General features: G+C 48.7%; 1 protein-coding gene across 1 annotated transcript in view; it reads left to right on the top strand.

Moving 5' to 3' along the window:
• HYDIN (HYDIN axonemal central pair apparatus protein) overlaps window positions 1-19138 on the top strand; it is a 149758-nt gene that overhangs the window by 83272 nt on the left and 47348 nt on the right. The window contains exons 23-26 of the mRNA XM_064459217.1: window positions 13491-13683; window positions 15589-15705; window positions 16385-16594; window positions 17492-17629. Of these exons, the coding sequence (XP_064315287.1) occupies window positions 13491-13683; window positions 15589-15705; window positions 16385-16594; window positions 17492-17629 (658 nt within the window). The remainder of the gene's footprint in view (window positions 1-13490; window positions 13684-15588; window positions 15706-16384; window positions 16595-17491; window positions 17630-19138) is intronic.

Consider the following 19138-nt stretch of genomic DNA (forward strand, 5'->3'; position numbering starts at 1 on the left):
GACAAATTGCTTTCGACTTTCTCTTGTGGAAATAACAGCTACCAGTTGCGGTCAGGCTAGATGCTTGGGGAGTAGGTGATCTCCACTAGTTTGATGCTGGGAAGGAGGCAGAGTTCTCCAGACAAGCTGGGACTGTAAGACACTACCAATACTTTTCGCATAGCTCATAACCCAGAATCCTGCTTTATCTCCAGCTACAAAGCCACGCATAGGCACTTGGACAAGCAGGTATATAATGTGACCTCTTTTCCTTCCCTGCCAACCCTATTTGTTGTCATCTCATACTAAGAACATACACAGGCATTGCCACCAGAATGATGTGCTGCTGTCCCAGTCTCTTGCTGCTGCTTCACTATAGCCCCCGTACTGACTCCCCTGGGAAGGACAGCTGGTGTGGAAAGCTACTTTCTCAGACCTTCATGGCCTGAGGCAAACACTACCTTGGTGAAGTGAGTTTTCATCTGCTAACCTGCATGGAACATTCATGAAACAGCTATTTATTGTTTTACAGCAAAGCGGCATGTTCTGCTGCAGCTTCAGATACAGCTGTAGGTGTTGGTGGGAGGACTTGTCTGAACATCCCCAGGGAGCAGGGCTATCCAGCTCTGGTCTGTGGTTTCCAAGCCCAAGAGCAATCTTTCAGTCATGCTGGAGCACATCTATAAACACATTTCTAGCAGTTCCTCCCTCTGTGGCCTCCCTGCATAGAAAAGTCTAGTCTAGTCTAGGCAGTTTTAATTACATAGCAAATGGTTTTTCCATAATGCCCTAGGAAACTGATCAAAGTTAACCATTGTGCATTGAAGTGCCGCTATTACAAATAATTGAGATCATCAATAAACAGTTTTGTTTAGAGGATTGGGATCTGGCTCAGAGGAGATGACCTTTTGGGAACTGGAAATTGGCTATGGCTATGAGGAGGGCATGGGGAGAAGACCTGGACACTGGGGTAGCCCATTTACAGCTGGGTCTTACCAAGTAAGAACTCTTTAGTGGGGGCCCTTCTTGATGCATGGCACCTTCAGAACAGACCCTAAAATGCAGAGGAAAGTCTGCAAAAGCAGGTGAAGGGAGGTGGGTAGTGAAAGGGGAGCAGGGCTGTAAGCTCATCCTGGAGGCCCCTGTCATCTCCTGGTAAATTAGATTAGGGTTTAATTACAAGCTAAAGGGAAATCTAATTTTGATGGTAGAACAATGCATATATTTTATAGTAACAGAGAAACAAGCACGTTACAGTGAAGCCTGTGTGGAATTAAATTTCCTTTGGGGCCACTTGTTGGCTGGTTGCCTGTTTACTTTTTTTTTAGAACCAATTTAGGTTTTTGAAAATGTAAATGCTGAATCAGTTTTCAGCTTTTAATTACCCATCCCCACCCAAATTGGCTTTGCTGGACCTGAGCCTGGAGCTGCTCATTCTTCCAGCAGATTCAGAGTCGCCCAACTCTGCCGAGTCGGTAGCAGTTGAGGGTCCTGAGCATCTGGCAGAAGACAGCAGCCTCTGCTCCAAAGGGCTTGGCATAGCCCCTCTGCTGGCTCGTTAGTGCTGTGGATGTTACAACAGCTCCCTTTTCTGCTCTGCATGCTAATTAAGCAGTAATGTACTCTCTCTGGGTCCCTCAGCAGACACCATGTGATCCTCTGTGGCAGAGCTGGAAATGAAGATGGTCTCCAAGCTATTAACACCTCCAAATTGCTCATTAAGAGCCCGGCAGAAGGGCAGCATGTCAGATATTATTTCTGGTCCACATGAAGCACTGTTGGTATTCTAAATTATCAGATTAAACTAACTCAGTCTGACATTGAGGGAATCAAGCGTCAGGTCTCATGAAGGTGAGATCAATAGAATTTAACCATCCATACATCTGTCCTTGCTGGAGACCATCATCAGAGACTCCCAGCATCAATCAGACGTAGGCATTTATTTTGGCCAGGAGAGAAAAATGTTGTTTCTTTGCCTGAACAAGAGTCTGTGTGCTTTTTTTTTTTCTTCTAATTGTTCAACCCATTTTTTTCTCCTTACTCTGTAGTCACTGCTGCTACTTTGAACAGAGCAATCATATAAGCAATATAGTCCAACCTTTGCTGTGTGGTTGGACATGCCCAACTCAAGCCAACCCATGCCCCTTCTCTGACACTACTGAGCCATAAATCTCTCGTGGTTACTCCTCTCCTAGACCTGTGTGGTTAGAGACAGACGGAGACTAGTCTCTCCTCACGCCTTGGACCTTTGGTAGCTCAAAGCTGGGTTAAGCTTTTGCACCAAGATGTTTTATGCAGTGTTGGAATGGACCTCCAGAATCACCCAGCAGGAGATAGTAGATATGGAGCCAAAATCAAGCATTCCATGCTTCCTACCTTAAAGTTTTCTTCCACAAGGATTGGTTGGTCCCCCTTTCTAAGGGCCATATCCAGTTCCTCAGCTTTGTTTGGGACTACCATCAAAAATTCCCATCAAAAAGAAAACATTAAATCCAAAGGGTATACAAGGATTTTCTTAGAGATCTGTGACAAAGGCTGCCAAAGGCTCATCCCCGAACTTAGCTGTTCTCTAGAGTTTTCATCCCTTGTTAAGGATTCATGCCTTGCCATTTACTTTGACTGTTGCTCTTTCCTGCATAACCTCCTTGTTGTCTTCATGCGAGACATATTCCCTCTCTGGGATAGAGCTAACACATGCTGAGTGGTCTGTGTGCCAGGATGGATCAGCAGGGAGGTTTGCACCTCTGTGGCACATGTCAAACCCCCTCTGAGTGTTGATCTGACATCTCTGGAGAGTGGGAACTTCTTGGCTACAAATCCAGTGTAATCCAGGTTCTTTGGGAAAAAGGTTTGTTGGGCTAAACATGTGGAAAATTACTCTTTACATCCACGATTTTCATGGCCAATTTGTTTTGAACAAACCAGGAGTCTTTCTCCTCCCAATTGGGTCTTCCTATAGGATTAGTAATTTCTCATGCCTCTATCCCTTCTCCTTCCATGTCCCCTGGCAGGCTGCTCTGCAGGGTCCCTGCAAGCCAGATCCCAGCCTTGTTACTGACCAAAAAAACCCACCAATTCTATGTTATATTTGATGGTGGTTTTGCTTTGTTGTTTTTATAACAAGGGAAAAATGGAAAATGCAGACAGTGAAAAACACTGCAAGGCAAAAATGTGACAGCAGTTCTCTGTCAGCCACCAGAGGGGAGAGGTAGCAACATCAACAGAGAGAATATACATCAGAAGTACATACATCCACCATGCCCCTGATGCTGGGGACTCTCAGATGAATGACAGTAGAACATGCCCGTCTCACCCCACAGTGCTACTGGCTCCCTGCAGCAGTATGTTTTGGGCTTTAGTAGCCCCGTGGGTGCTACTTTTCCTGCTTAAATCCTGTGGGTGATTTAGAAAAGGAGGGCTGAGTTGTGATAGAAATGTGCTGCTGAGTGCATCCTTCAGCCATGTGTGGTTTGGCAGCAGCAGAGAAGTGGTTTGGTTTGTGTAACAGAGAAGTGGCCCCTTACTTCTTGGAGATAGTCTCTTGGAGCGAGGCCTGGGTGCTATGGGGGCTTCACCTCTGGGGTGGCAGAGTGGCTGCTGTAAACAGCTTATGGAGGGGCTCTGTACTTGTGGACAGAAACACTGGGGAGATGAAGCAAGGGAGACTTGGGGAAATTTGCTACTTGTTCCACCCAGACAGAATGAAAAGTAAATACAGTGAGTGCCAAGGAGGGGGTTGGAGCTAGGAGTAAGTGAGTGTATGTTGTTACCAAGTCTACATTAGAGACATAAACCCAGTGGGTTGGTGATGCTTTATCAAGACGAAGGTTGAGGGGTGGTGATTTCCCATTTGCAGCATGTCTGTAAGCTTCTCTTCTCCACCTTCAGCACAGTGACCCTCACCATTCACTCTCCGTCTCTGTGCCTTCCAGCATGCCACTGCTTTTTCCCAGCTCATTTGCTGGGAAGCTGCAGGTTTGATACAGCTTCTGCTGCCCTAGGGCTTCTGATCAACGGTTATGCTGTTGAACACCTGGAGGACTCTTATCTTGGGCCATCACAACAGAGGCTGGAGCCCAGAATGGCTGCGTGGGAATCACTTTAACTATTACACTTGGGTTTTCTGAGGCTCAGCCTCCTCCTTTGCACAAGGGTGACAGACCCTGAGAGCTTTCATTTGCATTGGCAGACTGGGATGCAGTCCCAGGGTGTTGGAGGAGTGGACTGAGGGCAGGGGAGGTGAAGCAGAAAGCATTGACTGGGTAAGAAGCATGGCACATCCCACCCACGGTGCTGTCAGGCAACTGACAGTCCCCTGTGCCACCAGGACAAAGCACGGGAGATATTTGTGAGTGGGCTGTGGTTGGATGGGGGTTGCCTTCCAGCTTTATAGCCAGTCAGCAAATGCTGGCTAGAAGGTGACTTCTTGCTCTGCCAGCAATGTTTAGCTAGTGAACCTGGGGAGCACCTGACTTCTGTCTTTGGTTTCTGAACATCACCATTACCCAAGGCACACAGTGGGAACCAGAGGTATGTTTGCATTGCAGACAGCGTCCTTCACCCTATAAATGCCATTGTGCATGTGCTGCCTGGGTGGCTTGTGCTTTAGTTGCTTCTGGGCTGCTGTTCAAGGCCTGTCTCTGCAGAGCTTTACTGGTTATGAAACATGTTGATTTTTTTGGTTCATGGGAACAGCTCGCTGTCGTAGCCTGGCTGAGGCAGAGCGAGAGCATCGATTCGGGAACTGCTGCTGTCACTTCCACTTCGCCTCTTTGGCAGAGCACTGAGCAGGAAAGCTGTCAGATGAAATCTGGGTGGCAGGATAGGCTATTTACTCCTGTTTATTTGCTGACCTGCTGTCACTGCATGTGGTGATGATGAGTAAGGTGACATAATTTTCCAGACCTCATTTCTCTTAATTTCTCCAGCTGTTTCTCACCCTTGGCTCTTTTCCTGCTTCCTGCAAGCTGTGCATCGAACAGCTTTCCGTAAGGAAGAATCCATCTGAACCCACTGGCATTGTTCTGCCCAAGAGCAATTTCTGTTATCACTGTGCTCTTTGCTGGTACATCCCTGTCTTCACAGGGTAGCTGTGAAATCTTTAAACTCTTAGGAGTAGGGACTCAAGCCAAATTGGAATCCATGTGTCAAATCTTCATATGTTTTTGGGTATGAATCTGCTCTGGGGATTTTTGTGCTGATTCCTTCTAGTCCAAGGGACTTCCTAGTGCAGAGGTGATGGAGAGCCCAGCGCTCCTTCTGGTCCCATCTTCAGCCCTGAGCTGGCTGCTGCTGAGACAGGGATTCACAGTGAAAACCCTTCCAGAAAATAGGAATTTTGTCCTGTGTGAGGCTGGACTCTTACAAGACAGTGGAACTGGTGCTTGTCCTTCTGCACAGCCACTCTTTCCCCTCGAGAGGTGGATGTTGGGATAGTGGATGGACAGCATGCGTGTTGATTGGGTTTCAGATCCCTTGCTGCTTACCAGCTGGTTTAAGGCAGACAAGGAGAGTACCAGTCAGGGAGATAATTTCTCAAGGCATCATAACATATTTCTTTTTCAGAAAAGCTGGGATCTGCCCAGCATATGCCAGTGCTCTATTTTCCTGTTGTATCACAGAGGATGCAGGAGATTGTCCCAGAGCAGAGCAGAAGCAATGCCTGCTGTTCCTCTAAAAGCCAAGAGGCCAAAGCCAATATTTTGGTTCCCCAATGGTTGCTTTGCCAGTGATGCTCACCTCATGCAAGAGCTCTGCCTGCCTGCCTGCACTGAGATCCCCCCTGTGCTGGGAGGGGACCACTGCCACAGCCACCAGCTCCACATGCTCTAGGTGAGGAGCTGCCCTGTGCTGCAATAGACTTTGTTAAATGACCCTGTTTTTTTAAAAAAAAACCACCACATCTCTCATCCAGCTGGCCCAACTCTTCAACCCTGAAAGTCGCCACAGGGTGAATAGCTGCCATTACTACTGCCCCTGTAGCTGTGCAGAAGCACTGATGGTTGTGCAGCTCACAGAAGTGGGTGGATTGTCTTTGCCAACTCAGAGAACAAGTAGCAATTTGGGTAAGGGAGTGTGGATCTTATGTTCAGACAGCCTGGGTGAGGACTTTGGGATGTTGAGAATGTATCACCATAAATCTTTATCTCCTGATTCGGAGAGGGAGGCAGCCAGGGACAAAGAGAGGGGAAACCTTTACCTCGTCATAGCACAGCAGCTTGGAGGGGACTTCAGCTTACAGGGAGGTTTAATGGGGCTCTGCAAAGAGCAGGGCAGCCCAATGAGATGCCCACCCAGAGATAGTGGTGTGGGATGGTGTGAGGAGGACTAATTTATTTCCCACCCTGTGCCTTGCATAGCAGAGAGAGGCAGGAGTCCCTGGGGTGTTGGGCACCCCGAGGCTCTTTCTAGGCCAGCTGGCATGCCGTGTATTTTTGAGTGCCTAACTCAGTGCCATCTTTTCAGTTGCTCTGCCCTCGGGAGAGTCATCTTTCTTGTCTGAGGGAAATCTTTCCAACTGTGAGCTTGCTTTGCTTGCTTCCTCTTCGGTGGTAACTGCCCCCTCTCCCTTGCCTGCTTGCCTCCATCACCCCTCACTTGTCCTCAGCTGTCCCTGGTGTCCCCTGGACCAGGCCAATCCTGTCTGGTCATCCCTTTCCCTGTCCCCAGGAGCTCAGTGGGGCTGTTGGACTGTGAGCAAGTTTCCTCAGAGTGTGTCTGCCTTGTGCTTGGTAAAGCAGGGGCAATTATATTGTACCATGTAAGAGACGTTTAATAATAACTCAGCAGCGATGTTAACCAGCCATTTACACTGACTGTATAAATCAGGGTAAAAGCCACACATGGCCTTAAATCTTTGATTTCTGCTGGTGTGATGAGCTCTGCTTCTGGACAGGGAATGGATAGCGATGCCAGCATACTCAGCAGGGTGGAGCTTAAGCATCTGTCTGATTTATTTTGGGATGTGACCCTAGGAAGTATCTTAAACTGGAGCTTTTTTTTGGTTTTTCTTCTCTTTGTTATTGTTGCTGCTTTACCACCTTCTGCCTTTCCCTGTGGTGACCTGCTGCAGAGTGCTGTTGGGAGAGCGCGCTGGGCTGTGGCATCACTGCCTGCCTGGGACATGCTGGGCAGCCTGCATCAGTGTGGGCCGGTGGAGACACCTTCTGGGGTTCAGCAGAAGCAGTCGAGATGAGCAGGGACATTTTCTTCTAGGTGAGGACTTCAAAATGTGCTCTGTCATTTCATCTCCCTCCTTTTCCTCACTCTGCTCTTGGCACTGTGGTGGGACAGTGATGCTAGCTGGTAGGTGGAAGAGGCCAAGTATGTGCTGGTCCTCAACTCCCAGGGTACCTCAGCTCAGGTTTGAGCTGCTTTTTGGCTTCTTCCAGGTGAAGCTGGCCTGCCAAGCCACCCAGCCTGATCCCTACCATCTCAGGCTGTGTCCTGTTCACCCCTTTCACAAACTTGTTGAGATCCAGCTTCGGTCTCCTGTGGCCTTTACCCTAAGGAGAGGATAGATCAAGAATCTTTCTCTTCCCCTGACTGGGAGCCTTCTGCTCGCCTGTCTCACCCACCCAGGACCAGCCTGCTGTTCTCAGCTGGTTAAGCTCAACTAGTTCCCTGGCTCCCCCTGCTTCTTCATGTTTTTAACCTTTGCAACCATACCCTTTGTGGTTTGCCATGCTCTCAGGCTTGCCCCCATGAAGACATCTTAAAATGGTGAATGCCCAGATCCCTGCCACAAAGGTGGCTGGAGCACATCTCTCCTCCTTTGCTATCAGTTACAGGAGTCAACACAGTCATGTGTTTGCAGAGACAATTTTTGAAGTTGCTGGTAAGATTGTAATTGGTGCTGATTACTTTAAACAGCATCTCCAAATTACAGCTGTCAGGGCTTGTTTAATTTTCAACAAAGACTACAAACTGTATTTATCATTCGATCTACTGATTTGTTCAGAGGGACCTTTGGCCAGAGTCTGATTGAGAAGCATTTTTGCATCTGGTAGAGAATCAGGAGCTTCCTACTGCCTCACCTGATGCTTATCAATCATCTGACTGATGTGTAAAGCATGAGGAAGGAGTGGACTTAATGGGTAATGTTTTGCTGTCTGTAAAATCAGTGCAAGTCGGAATAACTCCAGTAAAGTCAGTGGAGACTTCTTTCAGGGCATAACTTGTCAAGAGAGGCAAGTACTGCTGTCTAAGAATAATCTCCACAAAAACCCGCTGTGCCTGCAGTGCTGGTGATGGCTGGCCCTGGTCCAGCTTAAGTTGGACCAAAGTGGCTGAGTAACTTTAGCACCTGCACCCTGCAAAACTGGACCAGCCACATCCCATGGAAATACTCTGCAAGAGGCACAACCTATGTCAGAAAGAGCTTGGGGGACCTCAGACCCTCCCCTGACTCTTGTCGAAAGTGATGGTACAGTTGAGGTCTCTGGGCTTCAGCAGGAGCTGATGAATCTCAGTGCTCCCCAAAATCAAATCCTGCGGCTCCTGCTTGAAAGGTGCTGGAGAATTTTGGTTGCTGCCCCAGGAACATGGGATACTTCACTTCTCAGTACAGGCATCCCTGCATCCATTTCTATGCAATTTCTGCTTTCAAACGAGAAATGAAAATTCTCCCTCATCTATCAAAACTGACATTTTTTGGACTCAAATAAGTAAGTGGTCATTAAAACAGCATGTTAACTACAAGGTAATTAATACTTGGTCACAGTGGAACATCCCCAGAACTGCTCACTGCATTCAGATGAACATTGAATCCAGTTTAATCATTTCCGTGTGCAAGACAGAAGTTGGAGGTGTCAGATCTCACTGCAGAAATGTTGTTTCTCTTCTCTGTCTCTCCACTGCCTGGTTTGAATTTCAATGGGTGGTTCAGTAAATACACAAACCATAGATCAGCAGAGGAATTTATCCTAGCAAAGAAATAGGCTTCAGGGCCGTTTGGACAAAATGCAGTGTAATAGTCACTGTTGATGAGGGCAAACCATCACCACCACCACCTTCCTCAGCTGCTGGCCAGATGGCCCAGCTCAAGCCCAGTGTTCCTACACGGTGCACTGGGAAGGTTTTCAGTTTATCCCCTTGTTATATTATTTTGATTTCAATTACAAACACCCTTAATCTGCCTGTAGCTCACTCCAAAGTGCCTTTTTAATATGCAGCCGATGGCCAGAAGGAGAAATGAAAGTGCATCATAGGGTCCTGTAAGTCTGTTGAAATGCCTCATGTGCATGTGGTCTCTGGTGCTTTGTCCTGTGATAACCTGAAAAGAGCTCATGCTTTGTTGGGAGGCTTGTTTTCACCTGGTGCCACGGCTGTACCTAATAGGTACACCAGCAGGTGGTCCTTGGGGGCCCAGGCAAGGATGCTCCGCATGTGGCTATCATGCGGTAGGGAAGCAGTCTCAGAACTATTAAAACTCCTGCATTTAATGGAAGAGGTGGTGGCAGGGGCTGCAGGGACCTTGGGCATTCCTGTTACAGTTTTGGGGTGACTGTTCTGATGTTACTGGCTCTTGCTTAGCCTGAGCCAGTGGGGTCACATCATCCCACGTGAATCTTCACATGTAATTTGCAGAAACGGTGTGATTTCTAGCTCCTCTATTTTGGGAGGTGGGTGTGGGAAGTGGTGTGAAGCTATATCCCTTGCAGGTTCAGAAACCAGGAGACAGGCTGAGATTTTTTTCTAATGTGTCATATGTTGTGGATGGTGGGTGGCACGAGCTTGTCCTGGCCTCAGCAGGAAGGACTCCTGTCTCCCTGATGTCAGTCTGCCTGTGCTCCCATTCAATCCCCACTGCTAATTCCTGGATATGTTGTGCCTCATCTGAGGGGTGGCCTGTTTGGGTGATACAGACCCAGAGGAGTTAACAGCTTGCTTTCAGCTCCTCCAGCTCCTGGCTGACCTGCTTATGTCAGGATGCTCCTTGTCTCAGCTCCATGATGCTGATGGAGGCACTTCCACAGCCCTTTGGCCCCTCTGGTTTGGGATGGGTCCTCTCTGCAGGTGGAGGAACTGCTTTCTGCTCTTTGTTTTCCTCCCTGTGTTCACAACCCTTGGCCTGAAGGTGCTGGAGGATGTCCAGAAAGTCCTGATTCACATCAGAGAAAGAGCTGCCTGAAGTCTTGGCTGATGCTGAACATCTCATTATCTTCCCTTTCCTTTTCCTTTTTTAAGGTAACCCCGTTGTCTTAGAACAAGCACTCTTGTTCCAGAGGTCAGCTTTCTATTGACACCTTGGGTTCCTCGCTCCCTTCCTTTTCACGTTACACTTTGTGTTATTTATTTTGACTTTCCCCCATCGGAAAAAGTCCCTCACTGTGCTTCGCGCTTCTCTGCAGCCGGACTCACTAATCACATCATCTCTCAGCACCAGGTCCCAGAGGGCTTCTACTTTAGAGTGAAAAATATTGTTGTTGTCTAGGCACTGCAGTCCCTTGAAGTTGCCTCAAACATTCTATAAAACTAAGGGTAATTTAATAAATCATTATGGATTTTCCATCTCGGGGGTTTACCTCTCCTCAGCAGTTGTTATTAACCCACAGTATTTATCACAAGCAGCTCTAAGAGCCACACTTTCATTTCCTCACTAGGATGGATCACAGCTTGCAGTTTTGGGACAGCCGCTGTGATAATGGCCAGACTCATGTGCTGAACTGGTGCATGGACTGGTGCATAGCTGGAGCGGTTCAAGGTGCTCTTGGCCTTGGATATTTGTACCCCTATGCTGCAGGCATCTCCCTTATAATCTGGGAGAAGTAGTGTTCAGCTGCAGGCTGCCCAGAGGCACCATTGTCACAGCTGAGGTGTATTTATTTCATCCTTTTCCACATGTCCAAGTTAGCAGCTGCTGGAGGAGTTGAGCAGTTCAGTCACACAGTGATGCACTCTGACACATATTAAGGTGCCTCAGCTGAGAGGAGCAAAGGTTGTGCAGATGGGACTGGAGATAGGCGATGCTCTTCAGGGACAAGCAAATGCCTTCGTCCCTTCTAGTCCTGCTTTGCTTTTCCACATGGACAATACCAAGGTCTTGCTCAGGCTCCCCCATGGGGTCCCTGTAGCAGGCACAGGAGGGCTGCAGAGGAGCTCACCTGGGCCAAGCCTTGTTCTTGCATGTGGTTGGAAGAAGGACAAGTTGGGTGGGATCTCCTGGGCTTATGAAGAGCAGAGCCTCTAAGCCAGAAATGAAAACCAGCCTTAGATAATAAGTTACAAAGCTAAAGACAAATACTCATTTGGGAGCACATCATTAAAGGCACTGAATTCCCTGCTGGGAATGAACCATCCAGGTTGCTGTGAAAAATCTGTCTTGTTTGACTATGGGGAACACTTACAAATAGCCATGGTGACAGGCAGGCGTGGTTCAAATGTGTCCTCCATGTGGCAGTAGAAATATGAGCAGAGTACCTGCTGCCATTTAAAACAGGCAATGTAATGTGAGTTGCCTGGGACTGTTTGAAAATGTTAAACCATATTATTTACTGATAGAATCATAGAATGGTTTAGGTTGGAAGGGACCTTTAGAGTCTGGTCCAACCCCCCTGCAGTGAGCAGGGACATACTAGATCAGGTTGCTCAGAGCCCCGTCCAACCTGACCTGGAATGTTTCCTGGGATGGGGCATCTACCACCTCCCTGGGCAGCCTGTGTCAGTGTTTCACCACCGTCGTTGTAAAAATTCCTTCTTTATATCCAGTCTAATTCTACGCTCCTTTAGATTAAAACCATTACCCCATGTCCTGTCACAATAGGCCTTGCTAAAGAGATTGCCCCCATCTTTCCTATAGTCCCCCTTTAAGTACTGAAAGGCTGCAATAAAGTCTCCCTGCAGCCTTCTCTCCCTCTTCCTCTTCTCAACAACCTTGATTCTCTCAGCCTTTCCTCAAGGAGAGCTGCTCCAGCCCTTGGATCATTTTTGTGGCCACCCTCTGGACCCACTACAACAGCTCCATGTCCTTCCTGTGCTGAGGGTTCCAGAGGTGGACACAGCACTCCAGGTAGGGTCACACCAGAGCAGAGCGGAAGGGCAGAATCACCTCCCTCGACCTGCTGGCCTTGCTTCTTTTGATGCAGCCCAGGATACAGTTGGACTTCTGGGCTGTAAGCGCACCCTGTTGGCTCATGTTCAGCTTTTCATTCACCGGTACCTCCAAGTCCTCCTCCACAGGGCTGCTCTCAATTCATTCATCCCCCCAGCCTGTACTGATATTGGGGGTTGCCTGGACCTGGATGCAGAACCCTGTACTTGGCCATGTTGAACCTCATGAGGTTCTCACAGGCCCACCTCTCCAGCTTGTCCAGGTCCCTCTGGATGGCATCCCATCCTTCTGGTGTGTCAACTGCACAGCTCAGCTTGGTGTCGTCTGCAAACTTGCCGAGGGTGCTTTCAATCCCACTGTCTATGTCATTGATGATAGATGTTGGTCAAACTGTAAATTCAGTTCTGTTTATAAATAAGCTGTTGAACTGCTTTGCTAAATGATTTGCCAAATTGATTCTAAGATAGTTTGCATTTAGAAACTGTTGGGGAGGTAATCATGCCATCAGTAAGCGCCACATCGGCTATAAGCTTCTTTCAGCAAAGCTGCTGCCCTTTTAGTGAGAGTTGGAGTTAGAGCCATTGTTTTGCATGGGGGAATACCTTCAGCACAGCAGAGATATGAATCTTGTCGTCAATATTTGCTGTATATTGATTAAATATGACCAAAACTTCCTTCCCCAAAGTACTAATAACTGCTGCTCTGGTGCTCATCAGGGGTCAATGGGCTGTTTTATTGTGAGTCTCTGCGTGGAATTGTTTGATGTGTCTTTCCATGTTGCTGGTGGCCTTGCATGTGCCAGGGTGACCCGTGATGGGCTCTGTGGGTGCCCCTGAGCCATGCTGGACTCTGTCCGGTCAGGGTACAGCAGGGTGTGGGCTCCATCCTTGCTCCTCCCTGACCTCACTTAGAGAAAGCCACCAGCATTGCCTCTTGCTTGTACTAAACTACGCTGCGGGTAAGTGTCAGGGGAAATACTCAGGATAAATATGTGGTAGAGCTGCAGGATTTCTTATTTTGGCCCCCTGGGTGGGAAGGCACAGTCTGCGGCGGTGGGTGCTTTCAGGAGGGCACTGATGGGTCTGTACTGGCTTATCGCTGTCCGGGTCTGCCCCTTTGCATCTCGGTCTCACCTTTTTGTGCAGTTTTTCTATCTTTTCCTTTCCTGTTATGCTTTTTGCCTCCCCACAATGTGTTCACCTCTGTCCTCTTCCATTTCTTGTGGCAACTGGTTGCTAGCTGCCTGCACCACTGCTGTATCAGCAGTGGGGCATATTGTTCCTGGGAAGCCCCAAGCATTGGCCTGCTCCATCCTGGTTTTAGAGCTACTGGGTCAGACTCATCACCAAGCTCACACCACCAGTGCCCACCCAGGGGCCACATCCTGCCAAGGAGCTGCTCGTGCAGGCTTCCCTTTCTCCTACTGCAGGTCTGTGACTAAAGCTATGTTCTTTTTCAGGTTCAGTCTTCCAGCACCTAAATTTTTCAACAAGCCCCAACCGCTGAAGGAGGAGGGAGCCTGGTTGGAGTGGTCAGTGTCTGCAAAGAGCAGCTCCAGGGGTGGAGGTGTGGAGGAGCCAGCCAAAGTCCTGGGAGCAGTGGGGGATCTTGCCCAAGAGCCAGCAGATGCAAAAGACTCTCTGGAAAGAGAGGTAGATTTTCTTGTATGCCTACTGTCTGTTTTGCCTCCCCCAGCTTGCCACCAAAAGCCATGTTTGTGCCAACCCCGCTTTTTTCTGTCCTGCTATCTCATGCCCTGAGAGCAGGAATGGCAGCAGAGCCAGTGGCTGGACACGGAGCTTCTGGGGAGGGAGGAATAGGATAGTTTTGCTTGAAGAAGCCCACTCCGGTTCCCTTGATCTACATTGAGTTTGGGATTTTTTTCTTTGTTTCGTTTTTTTACAACATGAAATGAGGCTTTTATCTGCATCATGTTGTAAAGGTTTCCAGTTTTTGTCCTGTATCAAGCCATGCCAAGTACTGATCTCCATGTTCCACTTTCTCAACCCCAGCTAGAGCCACCCATTTTCACACTCTGCCTTCCCCCAAGACCTGGTATTGCAGTGACGGCCACAGAGATGCCTTATATAAAACAAGGCTCTGCAGACAAAGTCACTGTCTCTTCCTCCTGGCTTTGAAAATGACCTCTGAGCTGCTGACCTTCCTGGTGAACCTCACTGCTTTGGAGCTTGACCTTGCTACTAGTGGGAGCTGGCACCTTGTTCTGCATCATGTGGGACAGAGGCTGCTCCTGGGGCAATAAAAAAAAGATGTAAGAGCACAAGAGTTTGAAAGTGCCAGTGTTGGCATTAAGTTCAAGAAGAGGTGTTGCACCTGCTCACATTCAAATATTGTCAATTTTAATGTTATAACTCTACACCTTTTTTTCTGAATCAGAAGAAATGATACTCTGTAGATGTAAAGAATAGTGTGGCCCAGCGTTTTTGGAGAGACGCGTGAAATCATCATTATTTCCTGCTTTGTTGCCATGTATGCACAAATAAACCAGGGAAATACAAGCGGACCTGGCTAAGTAGAATCTAAAATTGCTTCAAAGGCTACATCTGGATTGCAGTTTCATCTTCTGCTTGTGTCACTTCATCAAGGCAATATCCATATAACCTCCCTGGGGAGGTGGGAGAGTATAGGCCTAGGAAAGATGTGTGTTAGCATCTTTGGGAATATATACTTGGCAAAGCTTTGCTAGGTTTGAAAATGTGAAGACAACAGAAAAAAGTATCAAAATGTGAGAAAACTCTTCCATCCCCAGTGCTTTGTCTACTGGGGAGAAGAAGAATATTCTTGCAGATTTTGCTGAAGTCAAGGCCACAGCACAAAGCACTTCTTCATGTTACTGAAGAAGCAGCTATTCTTAAATTTCAAGACCAATCACAAAGCCCACATTTATAAATAGGGGTCAGAAGCCCAGGAATGAGGCTCCTTTTGAAAGACGGCACCTCTGAGGTTAAACACCAGGTCTCAGCTGCTGCAAGGCAGAAAAACATCTTGGCTGCCTTCAGGAAGGCGCCAGCGGAGAACACCAGCCCAGTGGAGATCCTCATCTCTCCAGAACTGATGAGTGCACAAGATGAAACCTAAGTACCATCTGAAATGGGATAGTTGTGCTGAGCACTTTATAAGTCTTTATCTTCCTGGTTTTAACACATCTCACTTGCAGTTGTGTTCCTATTTTTGTCACAGAAAACCTCAACTGTCCAGGCATGGGCTTCTTAGCGTGTTCCTTGGGCAGGAGTGAGTGAAGCTGGAGTGGCGCAAGGGTGCACAATGCCCTTGAGGTCTCTGCCAGGACTGAGTGCTGGACATACCCAGCTTCCTCGTGCAAGTTTGGGTGTAGGAAGTGCCAATGGAGCCCATGTGTCATTTGTTGGTGGGCTTGAACCCACGGTCAACTGATGGCATAGACATACCCCTACTTGATTTACAGCCAGGTCCCATCTCAGCTGCTCCTGGCTTGACGAGGTGGTGGATCCTGCAGCAGAGTGGTCTCATCCAGACCAACCAGCTGCTTACTGCAGTTCATGGTGCTTGTTTTCCAGCTGCTACCATCCGGTGCTGTGGAGCTGGAAGGTGCTGTGGAGCCTCTGAGTCCAGTGAGGATCAAGGAATTGATGCAGTTTATAGAGGCAGAGCCCCTCGCCTTGGGCGTGGAGGAGGTAAGTGGGAATCTGTCTTGATTCCGCATTTCTAGTATAGCCCCCACTCGCCTGGTGGCCCTCAGGGCTGCTCACAGAGTGGCCTCACCCCTCCAAGCATGTCACACAGCACTGCTGAAGCAGCTGGTCATTGGAAAGCCCATGTGGGACATGTTGTAGGGCTGACCAAGGACACTACCTGTGCACCACTTACAGAGGGCATTGTTCATCTTGTTACTAATCAAGTGGTTCATAGGAAATTTCTGCAGTAGCTTTTGCTGTAGCAACTTAAGAGAGATCAGCATGCAAATCAGAGAGAGAGTGAAAAATGTCACGAGTCAGATGAGTTGGGCTGGAGTCCTCCCCTCAGCTCCAAGGGCTCTCACCTCTGAGTCTTGTGTTTTTCTAAAGGCAGTAAAAGGTGGTTTTAAAGGCAAGTCCTGCAGTGGAGAGAATTTCTTGCTGCCAGGAGACCTCCCAAATTACTTTCATGTAGTGTATTAATTAATTCATTAATCAATTTTTCCCATGGTTCCTCTACTGGAAAGCGTAATGGATGCATGACAAGATTAGGATGATTTTCCCATGTGTTTGAGGAAGAGACCCCTCCAGTCATGTTTGTCCTTTGCTCCAAGCCATGAATGCTCTTCTGCATCGCCTTTGATGCTCGACATCTTGATCTCTCCTCCCATAACTCCAGGTTTTTGACATCATGCCGCTGTACGGTGTGCTGCAGCCGGGCGAGAGCCAGCGGGTCACATTCACCTTCTTTGGCCATGCAAACATTGTTGCCCGTGTCATGGCACTGTGCAGGGTGGAGGGAGGCCCGACCTACGAGATCACACTGAGCGGGGAGGCTTCGCTCATCGACTACCTCCTAGACATCACAGAGATCAACTGCGGGCTGCAGGTACCATGCATTTTTCTTGGCAGAGGTCCTTGAAACCATCACTGGTGGGTTGCTGTCCACCTAGGTCTAGGGCTCTCTCCCATTCCCAGCTACTTCATCAACTATATGGCTTGGAAGTACAACCTTTGCATGATACTTCCTGCATCCAAGCTGTTTTTTAATAGCCATCTCTACCCCCAGCCCACTAAAGTTGGGAATTCCTCCCTTCGAGGTTACTAACTCTGCCTCCTGGGCAGGCAGGATCCCAGTGCTGATCTCCAGAGGGACATGCCCTGAGACATCCATCCATTGATCTGTTCCTTAAAGCCTGGGGTCCAAGGAGATGCTTTCTTTTAATGCTCTCGATTAATTAATAAAATAAACCAGGGCCAAAGTTAACTTCGGCCTCTAGTAACTGTAACTGGAGAGAATGTCCCAGAATGATCCCTGCTTTACTCCTTTTTGGTTAAAAACCCCACAGATATTTCCAGCTGTTGGCCTTGTGCATGTTATGCTATCCATCTCCCGTTTTGCTGTCACTGCAAGCTCTGTAAATACTTGTATGCAGATGCCTTTTCTTCTGCAATGTCTTGATGTCTCCTCCTTTGTTTCAGCTGGCTGTTAGATGACATATTAAAGTGCAGAGGGCTTCTATCCTCCTTGGTTTCTTTATCATTGATCTTTATGTGGTTGGTATTGCTCCTTTGCATGCTGCCACAAATATCTGTTCCTACGTAGGAATAAGAGGTACCCTGTGGCTGTGGCTTCCCCAGGTTAACTTGAAAGAGACACGTGCCCGTAGCTCCTCTGCCTCTCTCCTGCATTGTGTTCATTTGCTCTCATCCCAATGAAAGCAGAAGGAGATTCCCAGTATCAGGCCTGTGTCTTCAACTTCCCACTCCTCTGTCCTCTCTTCAGCTGTTTAACGAAGTCACTGAAGCACAGGTCACCCTGCAGAACAGCGGGAAGCTGGGATTTACCTACATGGTGCTAAGCCCTAGCACTGCTTCTGCAGACAGCCCTCTGCCCGGTGTGCCCCTGGTCGTGCCCAGCACGGTGAGTACAAAGGTAGCACAAGTGATTAACCTTGGCCCTCTGTTGTCAGGCTACCCAGGAGAGGGTTGGGGGGGTGAGGCAGAGGCAACCACACCAAGAAAAAACGCACAAATGTAGCCAGGAGAGTCAGGGCTGTAAGCAATTGCTGCTGGGGGGCAGAGACAGTCAAGCAGATGTGGTCCTAATAGAGTCCCTTAATAGCCTTTGCCAGCGGGTGGCTCTGCTGTCCTTTAGCAACCACTGGCAGGAGGCTTGAGTGCTTTGGTAGCTCTCTGGACCCAGCTGAGCTCTCTGGTTCTGCGGACACTGGAGCCAGATGGTGCAGGCTCTTCTGAGAGTCATCTTACCCAGGTTGTGTGATCTGACAGGATTTACTCCTTGTCCCTGGCCTTAATAAACCCTGCCTCTCCCCTGCCAGCACTAACCAGGTGAGACTTAAATACTCTCTTGCTTGGGCATGAAGCTTCCTTGCCAGGAATTGTAACAGCCCCTGTACCAGTCCCTCACTCCTCCAGCTTTGCTGTTCTGCAGCAGCCTTGCGGGGCAGTGAGGGGGGCAAGGGAGGAACAAGGAGAGGAGTTTGCAGCATCCCACCATCCCAGCTTCTCAGTCCTGCATCGATGTCTTTGAAGTGAAGCAGTGTTCCTATCTTTGTCTCTTTTTGCAATGGGAAGAGGAAGCCAAATGGCTTTCACGTTTCCTCATGCCTGTCTCCTACAAGGGATGATGCACTGATGCCCTTTTCCTGTGAGCTTCCAAAGACACAGTTCTGCTTGGACCCGCACAGCTGTTGCTGTGTCGTCGGCCCTGGCAGGTTGGCAGGGCTCACTTTTGCTGCAGCTGTGTTCTGTACTAGAAGAAGGGCTCAGGAGAAAAAGTGGCAGGATCCGTCCTGCTTGGCAACTTCTCCCTGCAGTGTGGAAGGGAGCAGGGAGCTGAGGATTCAGCCTAGCATGCAGAGGGTGAGCTGAGAAGAGCTGCAGCTGTGTCCTGTCACCCAGAGCTGTGTTGCTGTCTGCTTGTATTTGCTCTTGACTTGGCTGGCGTGAGCCCAGCCTGGGGCTTGGACAGCCCATCTGGAAGCCTGGAGAGGAGATGCTCTTCCCGGCAGCACCTTCTTCCCTGGATCTTGTCCTATTCTGTGCTCCAGCATTTCCGGAGATGTATGTGTGCAGGTCACTGAGTCTGGATGGGTTCGGACACCCTCGGTGTAACCATGCAGGCAGAAAATGTTTGGTTGGGGTCATTAATAAGGGGTCAGGCCCCTCAACACCAGCCTGGAAACCGCTGACGGTGCTGTGACAGGAGCTGCTGGCCCTGCTGAGAGCATGGGCGCTTCACTCAGACTTCCATAGTGGCTGGCAAGAGTTTTTATTTGTTCAGTCTGGCTCATGCTCAGAGAGTAAACATTGTTAGCAGAAGAGCTGTGCTCATGCTGAGTAAAGGGCAGTCTGTGCTGTGGGAATGCATCTCTACAAGCCCTCTGGAGGACGTGCTGCATCTTGGTGT

This window comes from Phalacrocorax carbo, chromosome 8 (assembly GCF_963921805.1).
Source record: "Phalacrocorax carbo chromosome 8, bPhaCar2.1, whole genome shotgun sequence".
NCBI classification, from domain to species: domain Eukaryota; kingdom Metazoa; phylum Chordata; class Aves; order Suliformes; family Phalacrocoracidae; genus Phalacrocorax; species Phalacrocorax carbo.